The following is a 16,187-nucleotide window of genomic DNA, read 5'->3' on the forward strand; positions in this document are numbered from 1 at the left end:
CCTCGTTGGGGTTTAGCTGACCTGGTTGGTTAAGACAGCGTTACAGTAGAGCTCACGATGCAGCCGGCCCAGTGGATTAAACCCGGCAGGAAGCAGGAGCCCAGTCACCCGCCCACACTCCCCTACACATGGCCACGCTCATGAATGTGAAAGCCTTCTCCACACACACACACACACACACACACACACACACACACACACACACACACACACACACACAGGGTACATGAAGGACAAGTGTAAGTACATAGACTCCTACAGAGAGCCCCTAAGGCACGGGTGTGGCTTTGAATAGAATGGGGGGGCGGGAGGGCGGGTGTGTGTGTGTGTGTGTGTGTGTGTGTGTGTGTGTGTGTGAAAAGAGAACCCAGGGAGGTGGTGTGAACACACCAAGACCAGAGGCTGCAGGTGGAGAGAGGGATTATAGGAAGCAACAGAGGCCTCATCATCCCTTTGTGTCCCAGAGGGACGGGGGTGGGGCGGATGGGGTAAAGAGCAGGAGAAAGGGGCGTCTGGAGAGACGAGGTGGGGGTGTGAGGGGGCGGGGCCTAGAGAGACGAGGTGGGGGTGTGAGGGGGCGGAGTCAGTCATTAGTGCGCTAATCAGGGTCTGCTTGTGTGTTTGCTCAGCTCTTCAACACAAACACTTACACAGTGCCAGTGGGGGGAAGGGGGGGGGGGGGGGGGGTGATGATTGACAATTAAAGAGAGGCAGATTGGTGTTTGCATTCTGTGTTTGCCATCCAAACAACAGGCAATTATAATGGCTAATTATTTTTCCTTGATTGTTTATTAAACTAAATAAACAAAAAATGTAATTTTTGTTAAATGAATGATTCTATGGAATGCAAGTAACAATGATAAGTAGGTCACGTAGACCATAAGCACACAGCCAGAACCAGGCACTTCGGTCCAAACAGGACAGCTACAGGCATCACAAAGGCAGCCCCACGCTCCCCCAGCCAGCCACGGGCGTTTGGAGGGCGTTGATCTGTCCGTCAGGCCCCGGAGGAGCGGAGGTGCTGGTGCTGGTGGTGGAGGTGGTGGTGGTGGTGGTGGCTGGCGGGCTGTGGCCAGCACCTGACGGGAGTTGCCATATGGAGATCTGCTGAAGGTTCGACTGGGCCGCGCGCTGCAGCACGACCAGGAAAATCACACCAACGGAGCCACTTCACACATCAGCACGCTCGGCATGGGTGAGAGGAGATCATGTGTTACAGAGCGAGAGAAGGAGAAAGTGAGAGAGAGAGAGAGAGAGAGAGAGAGAGAGAGAGAGAGAGAGAAAGGCAAGGAGCCTCTCTATGGAGACTCCATATGGAGCAAGAAAGCCTGAGAAGAAAGAGAGGGTGAAAGAGAGAGAAAGAGAGAGAGAGAGAGACAGAATGAAAGAAAGAGTTTGACTGCGATTGTGGGTTAATTTACTTAACCCGCGTCCTCCACCAGGATGCCCTGCTGCTGGGCGGGTCAGTTGCCCCACACCCCTGCCTCACAAATCCCCACCCCAGCCTCCAGATAAAATGTGGATGGAGAGAATGTGAGGAGAGAGAAAGAGAGAGAGAGAGAGAGAGAAAGAGAGAGAGAGAGAGAGAGCTCAAGTACAAGGTGCTTTAAGCTCCCTTAGAAACGGCAGCGCTACAGACCAAACAAGGGGGTCTGGATACTCTTCCCCATGTGGCAAAATACAGGAAAAGACAAGCGATTATGAACAAACCTATGAAATAAATCCCAACAGTCAGAGAGACAGAGAAAGAGAGAGAGAGACAGAGAAAGAGAGAGAGAGAGAGACAGAGAGAGAGAGAGAGACTCTGAGGCAGGAGAGGGACTCCGAGTGTTTAGCAATCTTCAGGTAAAGCTATGACCAGGTTTTCTTTATCGAGTGGGAACAAGGTGGATAGAAAGAGAGAGGGAGGAACAGGGAGGAGAGATATTTGCATTTGTATTCCATAACGTATCACCAAAGAAGGAGGAGAGGAGAATGGGAGGAATGGGGGAAGAATCTCAGCTGCGTCATCAACACTCATAATCTCGTCCAGACGCCCTCATACTGAAGGTCATCTCACTAGTTTCCGGAACAAAGATCCATGCCGAGGTCGCCGGTTAGGCACGGAGGTCAGATGACACAATTTGAGCTCTGCATCGCTGACGGAGATCTGATCTTTTCCTGATAACCACCAGGTACTTCCTGCCGCATCACTTCCCCTGGGCACAGGAAGAAGGTGGGACGAGGATGGATGAATGAAGGGAACCGACAGACCCCCGAGGACACCACGACAAGCCCAGAAACCAAACTGATACTTCTGCACTTGATGGATTTACACCCAGCAAGAAAGCTGAGAAGTCATTAATGGTCCCCACATTCATTTCATACAAACCCACTTCATTTCAGCGCTCAATTGTACGCTACATTTTTGTAACAATGCCATGAGTAATTACAACTTCTGGGAACAGTAATCCCTTGTGTGGTACTGTAACATTATTAAACTATTCGCATTTTCAACACATCGTGCACGGGCTTTTCAGCAACTTAAAATGCCGCGTCTAGCTTGTCTTGCCTATAAAAATCGACTTGCCATTAAAAAATATATAAATAAATAGTTTCCGTCCAGATGTTCCTGTCCATCAGAGGTTTAGGACAGGAAGGCACATAACGATTTAGTCTGGCAAGCTGCTCCTCTTAGAGGGCTTGAAGACACTTGCAAAGTCCTTTAAGAGGGACAGGGAGGGGCATGTGTGGGTGGGCGGGGCCACGGACCTTCTGCGGCTGAAGCACTGTACTACAGTGGAGAGCTGCGTCCTCAAAGCCCAGTTCACCGAGTGGAGGGGCGAGGCACAGAGTGGAGGGGCGGGGCACAGAGTGGAGGGGCGGGGCACCGAGTGGAGGGGCGAGGCACAGAGTGGAGGGGCGGGGCACAGATTGGAGAGGCGGGGCACCGAGTGGAGGGGCGGGGCACCGCTTGGCTGAGCACGCGTGCGCCTGCACGGCTCAGCTCGAGACCCGTGGCACCGGCTGAGTCTCGGCAGTGCGGGAGATCGAATGGATTGTGCAGCCAAGAAGGAAGGGCAGACCACAGGGGTCAGTCCGGCACCGCTGGCCGACAAATCCACTCAATATTCTGCCAAATGAGCACAGAGGGAACAACTAAAAATGATCTCCTTTTAACCAATAAACTCTTAATCTCTCTGCCTATTTACTTGCTAATCTGCAGTTCTATCTGCCCCCATTTCTCTCGCCCACTCCGTTTAGGTTTCTCTGTGTCCTTGACACTCTCAAAACATCCCCCTTCCTCTATTTTCCATTTTCCTATTTCCCTTCTCATATCTACGTTTGGTATCTACTGCTAACACAACTGGTTTTAAATCTGCGTGGCACTTACTTTCCTCCCATCTTTCCATTCCTTCCTCCCTCGCTCCCTCTCTCCCTCCCTCTCCCTCCCTCTCTCATGACAGATCATATTCCATAATGCAGCCTCTATGTGAGGCCAGCCCTGCCTTTTCCGATCCCCGCTGCTGGGTCATACTCGAATCCGGCTGTGATCCGCTGATGGAACTCACAGCTCCCTGTCGCTCTCATCATCCCTCCATCCTGTCCTCTCTAATATCCCCGGGGGCGGCGTGGGGGCAGTAGAACCCTGACTGCAAGCAGGAGGAGAAGGTTTACAGGAGGCGGCCCGACCCCGGTCCGACCCGCGCGAATGATGCGGTGCTCAAGCCAATCAGGACTCCGTTTGCCAAAGCGCCAGTGATGATGTCGACAGCGTTTCACCCTTTCTGGCCAGCATGGAATCCTTAACCAACTCGATTCCTAATGCCACAGATTTCAGTCTAGAACACCACAGAGCTTGCTCTAGAGTCTCGGTCTGGAGTCGGGCGGGGAATCGTGGGCCCTTTTCTTCACACGCTCTCTGGGAGTGAGGTAGGGCATCAGGGAGGAACCGTGTGCCCAGGTCTCAGATGTCCTCTCTGGGGACGCGCGGAGGCCGTGTGCGGCGGATTAATCCGGTTTGCCATGACTGCGCCCGCCCGGCCAAACGAGAGCCCCAATGGCTGGAAACCTCACAGGCAGGAGGGAGACGACAGGCACCGGCATCTAAGCATCCAGGACTCAATTTGCTTTGCTGCATTGTAATAAAAAAGAAATGAAATGCACTGCAAAATGAAAAAGAAAAACCACTTAAAAACAGACAATAAGTTATTTTATATTGTCAAGAGAAGAAATATGTGCTAATATTTCTTTTCTGATAATATAAAAGTGATACTTTTCTGAAGCTTTGTATATTGTGGAAAAAGAAAACCTGAATATGAAGCCAGTGAGGACAGCAGTGCACCTGACAGGTGTGGAGACGACCGCGTGGATCGATGGGTGCTGGGCTGAAAGTCTAGCCTGCAGGACGCTCACCAGCCAGGTGACTTTCGCCATTACAGTCGGCTTTGAGGGAAAAACCAGCCCTCTGGAAAAGCATCAGGAGCCAAAACCTCATAAACAAGTTGCATGGTCACTGTGTTAAAAGTGCGGCCAGACCGGAAATGCTAACTCACAATCAGCAAATGGAAGCTAGTGTTAGCAGGGCAGTATTGTGCCAACAGATGCATCTAGTTGTAATTAATTATAAATCACTTTAGGCTAGTTGGTCAATTTTTTCTTCAAAAAGTCAAAGAGAAGGAGAAACATTCCCATAAATAGAAAGGCCTACAAATACAACACCTTTCTGACAGGACTGACTGAGGCTTCAGAAGGAAACAAACCAATTCTTGTCCATTTCCCTGCAGCTTTTCTGTCTGATCTTGGCTAAGGTACGGGGATTAGCCGCTCCAAACACAACAGCGAGGACACGGCTCCCGTCCGTGAACCCGCAGCTCCCGATGCGAGACTGGCCGCGACCCATCCAGGAGGCTGCTTCGAGCCTGCTTCGATCTACACCTGAGAATCTACCCAGCAGCCTCAGCGCCAAGAGGAGCTGTAACTTATCAAGCCGTCCATGCGAGGAACGGGAATCTCACGTTGACCGAGCCCTTGAAGCGTGACTGCACGCCGCGTGAAACTCGATTAAGGGCGGCGAACATGATTCATCGGTGATTCACTCAGCGTTGGCTGGCCAGTGCCAGCGTCGCTGAAGCGCTCGCATACGGCTAACGCATCATTCCAGAGTAAATATTGCTTTTAAAGTGCACGTTCTTGATGTTCCGAGTGCTCCAACGCAAGCTGTGCAAAGCGGTCTTGACAAGGAGGCACGGTGCAAATCGGAGGAGTTTTCCAGGGTTGGAAAACCAGGGTTTTCCAGGGTTTTCCAGGGTTCTTGCTTCAGATGATTGCACAGCAGGACCACTGGCACCAAGGCACAGCCGTGGTGAGGCTTTCTACCTCTTTTTCGCTATCTCTCTTCTTAACTCTCTCTCTCTCTTTGAGGTGCGCCATCAGTAAAGTCTCATAAGGGTAGGACAGACAGAGAGGCATTCTGGGTAATTCCCAGGGGCCTCTTGCAGGCAGTGGAGAAAAAGAGAGACGCTCCAGGGGGGGAGAGAGAGAGAACGAAAGAAAGGGTGGGGGAGTGGAGGGGGGGCAGGGTGGAGGGAGGTGAGCCAAACCCCTCAGCGGGGCAGATAAAGGTCGGCCCCCTCTTCCTCCTCCAGCAGGTCTGCTCCATTCTCCCTACCCTTCAAAAGACCCACACCATCAAATCTGTTTGCTATTCTTCAAGCTCCAGAAGCCCCCCCTCCCAGTAATCCCCCCTAAGAACCAGGGCTTTCTGCCCCCTCCCTCCCGGAGCGCGTTGTGGACGACAGTAGCGCCACATCAGCAGGATAGGAGAAGAAGCCCAGACAGTGGCGTTCCGCGACGTGCCCCCGTGAATAAACTTTATTTCCCATGTCACCGTTCTCCTGGACGGCAGCGTATCAGACAAGAGAGGAGTCGGCGCTGGGCTCCTCCTCTCACTGCTTCGCAATATCCTCAAAAGAAATAAATAACAGCACAGCGCACGTTATTACATCGCTCCTCGAAGCACAGACCACTGCGACCCTTCACGAACCCTCCAAGAATGAGTCAGAACAACTTGAGCAGAAATGAGATAATTAAGACTTCCCTTTAGACTAGATCAAAGGAGATTGCAGATAGTTCCCCCAGAAATGTCCATTTTAACGTAAATGTGGAAACTCTAATTGCTAATAGGCTTTTCAACCACATTGTAGATATGCCGTGTTTTAAAACAAACTGAGCAGTCATTTGCGAGATCTGTTGCTCAGACAAGTGAAGCCCACAGCACTCCGCAGTGTCCATAAATCTGGGAGAATGGCGGGCTATGAACAAAGTTCTAGTGGTGGCTTTGGCCCGAAGAGGAATTACCTCATGAAAGCCATTTAGGAAAAGCCTTTCAAACATTCGACACTCGCACTCCGAGCTGGCAACGACTCCCAACCAAAATGAAATAACGCGCCATGGAGAAGCTGTGAAACAAGTGCCTTCTCAAAGTGAGACTCGTTCTTTGTGACCACCTCTTGCAGGCCTGGAAGAGGGCCCCTCAGCCCTCCAAATTAGTTTCACCACTCGTGAGGGTCAGGTTTCGTCTTGAAGGAATAATTCACTCAAATATGCTAATATTTCAAGTTATTAATTCAAGCCAAAAGAGGCTAATGGGTGCTATGCAAATAAGATTATCTTCCTCATGCCCATTAGCTTTTATTCCATGTTAAGACATTCAGGCGTTTTCGGGGCGGGGGGCGGAGTGTTTTGTCTGTGTGATTTCTGCTACATTCTGGGCTTCTGGGTGTTCCCTCAATACGCACCTGCACCCAACATCATAGTACAACATCAAGACAGAGGTGATGAGCTGATGAAGTCTGGCCAGGTGTTTCTCTTAGAAAGGCACTCGCTTGGCGAGGCTTGCAGCCTCAGATGCAGCATTTTGCTAATTAAAGCTCGGCCAAGTTCCAAGCCACTCCAAGAGCGCAGGGACTCTAATTATGAATAATAAAAATGTCTGCTAATCAATCACGGCATGGCAATTTGTCCTGGGCTGGAGAAATCAATCCAAAGCATTCATCAAGGGGTTTTACCTGCCACGGACCGGCCCGCAAGGACCACTGAGCAAAATTAGTTTAAGCGAACACGTTGCATGTGCCAACAGTACACGATGGACCAGAAAAAAGGAATAAGAGAGTTTTAATTACTCAGTGGCTGGAGGTAGATGGTGCAGGAGTGTGAAGAGGATGGAGGCAGTGGGGTTAACTGTGAAGCTCCAGTATCTGCAATCGCTTGCAGAGCACTAAAAGGTGCTGGTGGTGTTTGTTGGGGGGGGGGGGGACAAAACACAACTCTCAGGTCTCTGCTGGTTCCAGCAAACCAGCAGGTGGAGTAACTGGGAGCTCGGAGTTGGCCAGCTCCAACCACAAGAGCTGACAGAACAAACCCAAAGCAATGAGAGGGAAGATGTGGTGAGCTTTTAACAAGATTGCAAAATGAAAGAGAAGCCAGAAGCAAATGTTATGTCCAAGGTTTGTGCCAAATGAGATGCATGTATATGGCGGGCGTCAGTAGGCTAAGGAGGGTTATTCTAGGTCAGACACTGCCAGGAAGCGTTCACATTTCCGGGCTGTCTGCAGGTATATAGTGGCGAGGCCCAGGGACTCTCTGATGAGAAGATATGGCAGGCCGGAAGGCGTGTAGGCAGGACAGAGTGAGTGCTAGGTTTCTGATGTACCTTCCTAATAAGCCAAGGATTCCCACAGCGAGTCTGCATGTTAACCCAGGAACGAATAAAGGAACACGGACCTCCACATGAACATTCTGACACACCCCCCCCCCCCCCACCCCCCCACCCCCCCCCCCCCCCCCAAACATCTACTTAAACCTCATATTGCCAACAGTGAACAGATTAAATTGGTTATTAGTTAGTGTTCATTTGCATAATGCTACCAATCGTCCACCTTTCAGCAGTAGCAGTGTCAGCATTTTTGAGGGAAATGCTCCTTTAAAGAGGAACAGGAAAAACAAAACACAGAAACAGCTCAGGCTGTCGTGCTGATGCCGAACACCGCGGAGCAATTGCCGGGTGGCCGGTAACGGCAGAGCAGCAATAACGAGTATGTGCGGGGGCGAACCGCGCTCTCCTCCGCTGCCCATCCAAGCGGCCCAAAGAAAAGCGCCTTTGATCTCGCTATTTAAGATCGTAAGGACGTATTTGCAAACGTCTTCCCTGGACGAGACAAATGAGCACGTTGTTTCCTCCGGGCATGGGAATATCTCAGAGGATGTGACGTGGCAAGTGCAAATCGATGGATGGAGGAGGGGAGGAACTCCTCGGCGTGCCGAGTTCCGGATGCCTGGTTCTCGATGGCGGCGTGTGTTTGGGCATGGCCAGACTTGGGTGGGCGTCGCATTTACCCCGTGCTGAGCACCAGGCCACTCCCCAGAGGTGCACGCCCACAAACCCAGCTCCCGCAGGTCAGAACGCTGTGGATAAACCGAACGGGCCCCAGCTTGGGGGCCGGACTAGAGGGGGTACTGGCTCACACAGCCGGGCCATCTGGACAATTCCTGGAGCCAGGAGAACAGGCGAGAGTATTAACAGGGCGTGGGGGGTGAGGGACACTCCTTATTACACCAAAGCCCTGAGCTCCCCTGCTGGGTATTTTCAGCCCTGCACAGCGCCAGGTTCGTCCGGTTCCACTACCCCTGGGCCAGCTCAAGGAAGGGAGTCAGCAAGGTCACGGTTGTGCTGAGAATACTCAGACCCGTGTCTGTCAGCGAGGTCCAAATGGATTTGAGAACTTCCGCTGGAGTAAGTTTGGCTTTGCAAAGGGGTCGTTTTTGTTGGATTTAGTGTGGATCGTGAGCATGTTGAGCAATCTCAGACGTTCCATATGTTATTTGACTTGTTAACAAATAATTCTGGCAATGATGCAGTCCAAACTTTAACTGATAATAACTTCTTGTTAACTTATGTTGTTCTTCAAGGCATATCACCTTCACCTCTTTGCTAAATAATCACAATTCAGAACACGGTGTGGCCCTACTGGCCAGGACGAGTAGGAAAGTTAGCATTACGGCTGTTAATTATGCTAGCTGATGATCAATTGTTTTTCATTCATTATTAGCAATACCAGCAGTTCTGGGGTGAAATATTCCTTACAGACATCACAGCAGCAGCAGCATCTTTCGTTTTTCTTCAAACAGGCCGAGCCAAAGTGGGGAAAAGCAGAAATGTGAAAAGCATGTCTCTACTATTGATTCTGCGCATGCATTGACTCTACTAAGAATCTCACAGATTACATCTTAAAATCATTACATTTACTCTGACTTTTTATTCAACACCATCAACTCCTGCTGCAGGCTCCAACAGTGAATTACTCTACTGTACACGTGCTTCCTCAGGACAAGAACGTTTTGGCCAACCACGCATGCACGCACACACGCACGCACACACGCACACACAGGGCAGCGGGTCACGGATGAGAGGACCCGTGACCCTGAGAGTCAATCAGCAGCTGTGATGGAGTCATTTCCCCCAAACCTCACTTAAACAGAGCCCAGCTCTCTTCTGGCCGTATCATCAACGTTTGGAAGAGCCCGCAGACATCAGGCTGCAATCACGGTGATCCATAACTCACGGACCTCCCCTCTCCCGCCTGCCCACTGTTGCCTTCTAAACACCCATCCTTCCATCTCTGTCTGGCAGATCTGGGATCAGTATGGCGCAGGCGGGCGTCAGTGCTAATCGAGATGCCTGGAATGATCTCGCTCCGCAACGCACCCCCCCCCCCCCCAAACCCCGTCACCTAGAACGCATGCTGCTCCAACAATAAGGCATAATACATGTTGCATATGAAAATAGACCGGGGAAGGTGAGCGATTACATGTAAGCCAGTAGTCCATTAGTGGAGCCGGCCATTTTAGAAATTGCAGCAAATCTTCCATGAAAATACATTTCCTGTAATGTTTGTGTCGTACGTGGGGTGTTCGGTGCAGCCCACAGCCATAAAGCTGCACTGTGGAAAATTACCTCACCACTTTGATTAGAGAATGACACCACCAGGAGGACTAAGAATGAGAGAAAGAGAAAGAGAGAGAGAGAGAGAGAGAGAGAGAGAGAGAGAGAGAGAGAGAGAGAGAGAGAGAAGCAAAGCAGGAGAGTTGTATAGAGACTTCATAACATTTAAACAACAGCATTACTGCAGTAGGGGTTTAGTGCTGCTAACTTATTGGCCCGGGACTACAAATTTGCAAAACAGACATGATGAGATTAGGGTGGATGCTAAGAACTCAACACCCCCCCTGCCCCCCCAAACACACGCACACACACACACACACACACACACACACACACACACACACACACACACACACACACACACACCGCACCTCCTACCATCTCCACTCCTGCTCCAAATGATTCAGGTGTTTAAAGTACTGTATTTCTCCTTAGGAGAGGAGACTAGTTAAGACTAAATTACATCATCTCATCAAAATGGCAGAGGGCTGAAGCTATTTGTATAAATGCAGCGCACCATCAACGCTGCCTCCAAACACACCAAACAGGCTCTCAGAAGAGTGCAAACCAATTTCACAGACAATATCGTTGCTGTCATTTGCTGCATAATGAGAATCAACCCCACACACACACACACACACACCCTTAACCTGACGAAACAGAGAATGCCACTTCGCCACTGCTACAAGTGCTAGCGTAATGTAGCCAGGACAGCAGGAGAGGCATAAGAGTGATGTGGGTGGAGTCACGGTTGGAGCGTGGGTGGGGTCATGAGACACCACCGCAGCCACCAACAGTCTCCGGTACCTGACGATGAACGTACATCTCAGCAAGGAGACCCAGACGCTTCTGACCCAGACCGTTCTGAAATGAAAGCGAATCCCTCTAAGGCCCAGCTGAAGACCACCAGGTGACAGAATGCGAGCGATTTGAATATCAATACCCTCTAAAGACCCTGATTACGCGTCTGTGTGGACACAGAGTGGCTCACGGTGGGCTACATCACAACAGGTGTGCAAGGTGTGCTTTACTTCATGCACGACAGGCCAAGACCAGAATAAACATGCTTTGGGGTTGGGGAACTGGCAAAGGGCTTATGGGTATTCTGCGTAGCATCCACTAAGCAAACGTCAGCCCATTTTTTTTCTGTGTTGTCTACATATATTGCCTTTAAGTAGCCAATGACACGAGCTCTCCAGGAATGTGGCCACTAGCGTTGACCTCTTTCGTGCACTGGTAGATAACTGATTTCAAACTCCCACAACACCCGATTGTTTTGATGTTCAGACCTGATATTCAGTGTTGGCTATTCACGTATGAACTAATCCAGATTAGAAGTGGAAGCCAGAGAACACGATGCACTTTCACGATCTTCCATTTTAACAGGAAACACTAGAAATATATAGATCTATAATTACTAGCATCAGTGGACAGAAATGGAAATATTGCTCACTGGTTTCAGGACAACAATATTCTTGCAAGGTTATTCTTAAAGGCTCAATTACATTAAAATCTTCTGACTGAAGCTGTAAAACCTCTAATCTGTCCTTCATGAATTTATAATTTTCAGCATCATAGACGTCAATCAATACTTGACGACTAGCTAGAACAAAATCAGCACATCCGTGGCGTGCGCTTCCCAAAACTGTTCTATTTCCTGAGGTGGACTAATTGATCGTTGGTGCTGTGACCAGCGTTAACAAAGCTGCGTCCTACACAACAGAGACTACACAACAGTGCCACTGCCTTTACACAAAAATCACATTCACCACTTCACAAAATGTAGCTTTGATATACCACAGAGAAATGTGGTATACCATAGCAGGATACCATAAAATTAATTTAGCTTCCTGTGTTGCAACAATGCAAGGGTCCAACCACGCGGTTGTATTTAATAACGCCTAGAATAACATGCTCGCTACTGTCGACGTGTTTATTGGAAGTGATCCAACAGGAATAAAAAATGCCCCCTTTTGCCACTTCTAACTAGTGCACAATGATTTCTTAAGTTCTCAGTACAATGCATGAACAGCAGACATTGCAATAAAAACACATGCTAAACAATCTAGGGAGGAAAGGTCGTGTTATTTTACCATGTCTCATTAAAGCAGGACACAACTAGAGGAATGTGAGCCCATATCTACATCAAATTCCTTAGAGCGACCAACAGAAACAGGAACGGCCGGATAACACCGCAACGACCCCAGTGCCAGGATCTCACGGGTGCTTCAAACGTGGGCGTGTGTGTGTGTGTTCACTCATCTGCGTGCACTATATCAGAAATAAAACCATGGAGCAGCGCACATTCCGCAGCTGGAGATACGGGAGCCCTCATCTGCATTTCCATCACATCCCTGCATCCCAAAAAGCAAATCGGTGATGACAGCGCACGGATCCCATGACAGGGACCCATGCATCTTCAAAGCGTAAAACTATTTTAAAAATCCAACCACAGTAACGCAAGCAAGGATAAACGTGGCATATATGTGTCCAAAATAAAAAAAATGTCAAAACTAAAGTGCAAAAGTTCCAATTTTCCTCATTTATGGACTTCAAAGCAGGAGGGAACGAACCTGAGACTTTGGTGATAGTAATAAAACAGTTATTAAAGATATGCGCTAACACGTGCCTTTTGAAAGTGAGCAGGTTACACTCGTTTCGCGGCGCCGCTGCAGACGCGCCGCGCGAGCGCGACGCACGCGACGCGTTTATCTTCTCGAGGGGTGGCGCAAGCGCGACGCACGCGGCTATACCTTACCTTTGGTTTTTCAGTTTGCTCTCTTTTTTATTCAGAACACCCGGCACGCAGTTGGTCAACTCGGTCCAGTCGGCGTGCAAACCGCAACTCCAGCCGGTGGAGAACCGGGAGAAGAGCCAGGTCTCTTTACGGTTCGGTCGGTAACAGGTACACTTTTTCTGGCCCGGTCTGCAGTCGCACGGAACTTCTAATCGCACGTTCTGCACCAGGTGCCTCCCGAACGTCGTGCCTCCGGTTTTCTGAATGTGGAGAAACACTATCACGTCGTCCCCCTTTATTTCGAAATCCACCGTACGCTCCAAGTCTCTGATGGGGAAATAATATTTCTTAATGTAATGTGGATCAGGAGTGGGGAAAATATCCGCATCGTCTTCAACGATGTACCCGTGCGGGGAGCCCAAGTTCATCATCCCCGGAGCCACGTACTGGTACAAGATCAACATGAAAAGCACCGATCCCACAACGACGAATAAAAATTTACTGGTCCGCTCAACCATGTTCCTTCCAGTGCACTTCATACGTTACCATTTCCCAGTTCGCGGATTTTAAGAGTGCCGAAACGCCGCGGCGCGCGCCGTCCCCATAAACGCACGCGCGAAGTAACGAGTCGGACACATTCGCGTCGGAAGACGAGAGAGCGGAGCGCGCGCGCGCGAGTCAGATGCGTCCTCGTGCGATCGGAGAGCGAGCGCCGCGGTGTCTCGCGCCGGGGTCTCGCGCCGGGTTCTCGCCGCTGCACGCCACGGCGCGTGTGCTTGTTTTAAAGTCCTCTACGCGTCGACGCGCCGCCACCATCGCGCACGGAGACAGCCCACTTTTCTCAGTCCGCGCATTCCCGACTCGCTCGAATTCAGAGGCAAGAAAACAGCACCGTGGGTTTAATACGCTGGTTATGTTGCAACGCCTACATTTTTTAACATGCACGTTACAATCTGTTTTTAAAGCGACAAGATCTATTTCCAGAATCCCTTTCAATTACATCCTTCATTTTTTGCCCTAGTAAAACACACAAAACCTGTGAAATGTGCAGAGCGTTAGGACTCCATGATAATGATTCGAAATAACTAAGATTTGTTTTTCATATTTAATATAGAAATTAACCATAAGAAGGTCGAAGCAGTTCCTTTTTATAACTTAGTCTCGCACTATTATGGGTTATAAAATGTGAAATTTGACGTATTGTTGACATACTGTCGAAACTTTATAGCACAAACATTAAAGAGAACCATAGAATCAACTCGGTTAACTTCCATCAGGCTAGTGAGGCCAACCGGGTTCGATCCCACAGCTAGTGGGCAGTATTTAGGGCTCTTTGGGCTGCGGTCGGACCTACCTGTCAGGGATTACAAGCGTGTTTGTCTCGTACCCAAAGCAAATCTGGACCGTTTCTGCGTGAGAAATCTTACGTCGTTGTTCATTCTGTTTATTTTGTGTAATATATTTTCTGCGGAAAAGAGAGTCATCTGGAACTTAGGCTATCCACTCCCTTACAAGCTTAATTTCTGTGATGATTGAGAGCCTTATTATTTAATTTTTCTCAGTCATGGTTATATAAACACTAATGTGTTCTCTCGGGCTAATGTAATGAGAACTCTTTTATGTTACCATGGTGCATACTATACTGTGTGTGTGTGTGTGTGTGTGTGTGTGTGTGTGTGTGTGTGTGTGTGTGTGTGTGTGTGTGTGTGTGTGTACATATACATACATATGAATGCTACAACTAGAAGTCAGATTTTGTCAGGGGGGTCAGGGGCTTATTCACATCTCCCCCAATAGAAAAGGACTGTGCACTGGTCCATTCTTCCTCCCAAATTATACTACCAAAATATCCTTTACCACTGGAATACAGTTGAGTATGCTTCCAATAGGATCCCCTTCATTAAAATTCTAAAACTCAGTTTCAAGAGCCTTTGTATAGAGATGGTGAGAATTTGACATGCCCAACCGAATTTGTTTCAGTATGAAGCCAGGTAACCACATCAGAATCACATTTACTGTACCACCAAGAAACATTTGATATTGGCTGGCCAAGAATATATCTGAAAGTCATGTCACATTGCTTTTGCCTTTGAAAAAAAAATCTAATATTTAATTGTATATATGTATATTATAACTTCAGGTTTAACTATATACATTCATATAATAAATATATAATAAATTAGGACTCATAATAGTCCTAATTACCCTTTATCAAATGGGAGTGAGCTTTTCTGATGGAGATGTATTATGTTAAGACATTCTGTGACTGGAAAGACTTGCACGATGTTCAGTTTATTAGAGGTTAAGTCAGGAGCAGGTCAAGGGTCAGAGAAAAGGCAGACAGACTAACATAGGCAAAACAGTGAAAATACATTATGTAGGCTAAGGGTCTAATCCCAGGTGTCTTAGCTACTCCGGGCAGAACCCAGACAATAAATGTGGAAGGGTCAAAGGTCAGAAGGCAGACAGCCAGCAGTAAGAAGCAACAGCTCAAGAATCCAGCAAACAGAGAGGTTTTGCAAGAACAAGTGGAATGAATGATATTACATACATAGAGTAGACATGTTGGGCAGGTATGGATGAAGATGATGATGAGGTATGTGGGCGGAGTTGGGCGTACCTGATGGACAGGTGTCATTATTCATGCTACCTTTACAGTTTCTGATAAAAGTTGAGTATGGCCAGACACATACAACTGTGCAGCAGTACACAGATGCCTTCACACGATCGAAGGTCTTTTCTGCGTCTAGGGAGAGGAGTCACTCTGGACTCTGGCAACGAGAGGAAGCAGAAAGGATATTGAATAGAGGCCTGAGATCTTTCAACAAATAATAAAAGAGTATCTTTTCTGAATGGGATTTGTTTGGCCAGAAGCGAATTCGAATGGGCAAATGTAACGTGAGCTGGTCCAAGGCCCCAGGTGAACGTTTAATGTGTGCGCTAAGATGGTGCAGCTGCAGGCTAGCACTGATGAAGAGGAAGATGGAGACTTGGGAAGGCTTGACTCTCTTAAAACGCACTAGAGCGCCAATGTCTGGGGGGGAGGGGGGGGGGGTCCTGTTCTATGACATGGCGTTATTTCATTTACTCGTTTGTTTGTTTGGGGCTTTTATATTCAGGCTGTGCTCCCCATATTTAAATGGACACAGGCCAAGCCTAAACTACCGCGAACATTTTTCAAGAGCAGGAGTGGCTCGGAGGAGGTGGTTGCGAGTCACGAACCGCTTCCTCTCGCATGCTCGTGCGCGTGGCAGAGTTCATGGTTTCTGCACCCGCCAACTCAAACTAATGATGTTTTCAAATTATTCACTCAGACACAGCAAGCGTGATTAGCATGTTTTTATTTACAATCCAGCAGCAGTTCACCCCCCCCCCCCCCACCGTTTGATGTAGTGATTACTGTGCCCATACACCCGCTGCATAACAACGCTGTGGAAACGTCGCCCGGTGGCTGAATGCCCGTCATAC

General features: G+C 48.9%; 1 protein-coding gene across 1 annotated transcript in view; it reads right to left on the reverse strand.

The window, feature by feature from the left end:
• The window catches only part of hs6st1a (heparan sulfate 6-O-sulfotransferase 1a), an 80,967-nt gene extending 67,367 nt beyond the window's left edge, over positions 1–13,600 (reverse strand). The window contains exon 1 of the mRNA XM_076972976.1: positions 12,741–13,600. Within this exon, the coding sequence (XP_076829091.1) occupies positions 12,741–13,258 (518 nt within the window). The 5' untranslated portion in view covers positions 13,259–13,600. The remainder of the gene's footprint in view (positions 1–12,740) is intronic.
• Positions 13,601–16,187: the final 2,587 nt, after the last annotated feature.

The sequence above is a fragment of the Brachyhypopomus gauderio genome, chromosome 14, assembly GCF_052324685.1.
Source record: "Brachyhypopomus gauderio isolate BG-103 chromosome 14, BGAUD_0.2, whole genome shotgun sequence".
Taxonomy (NCBI): domain Eukaryota; kingdom Metazoa; phylum Chordata; class Actinopteri; order Gymnotiformes; family Hypopomidae; genus Brachyhypopomus; species Brachyhypopomus gauderio.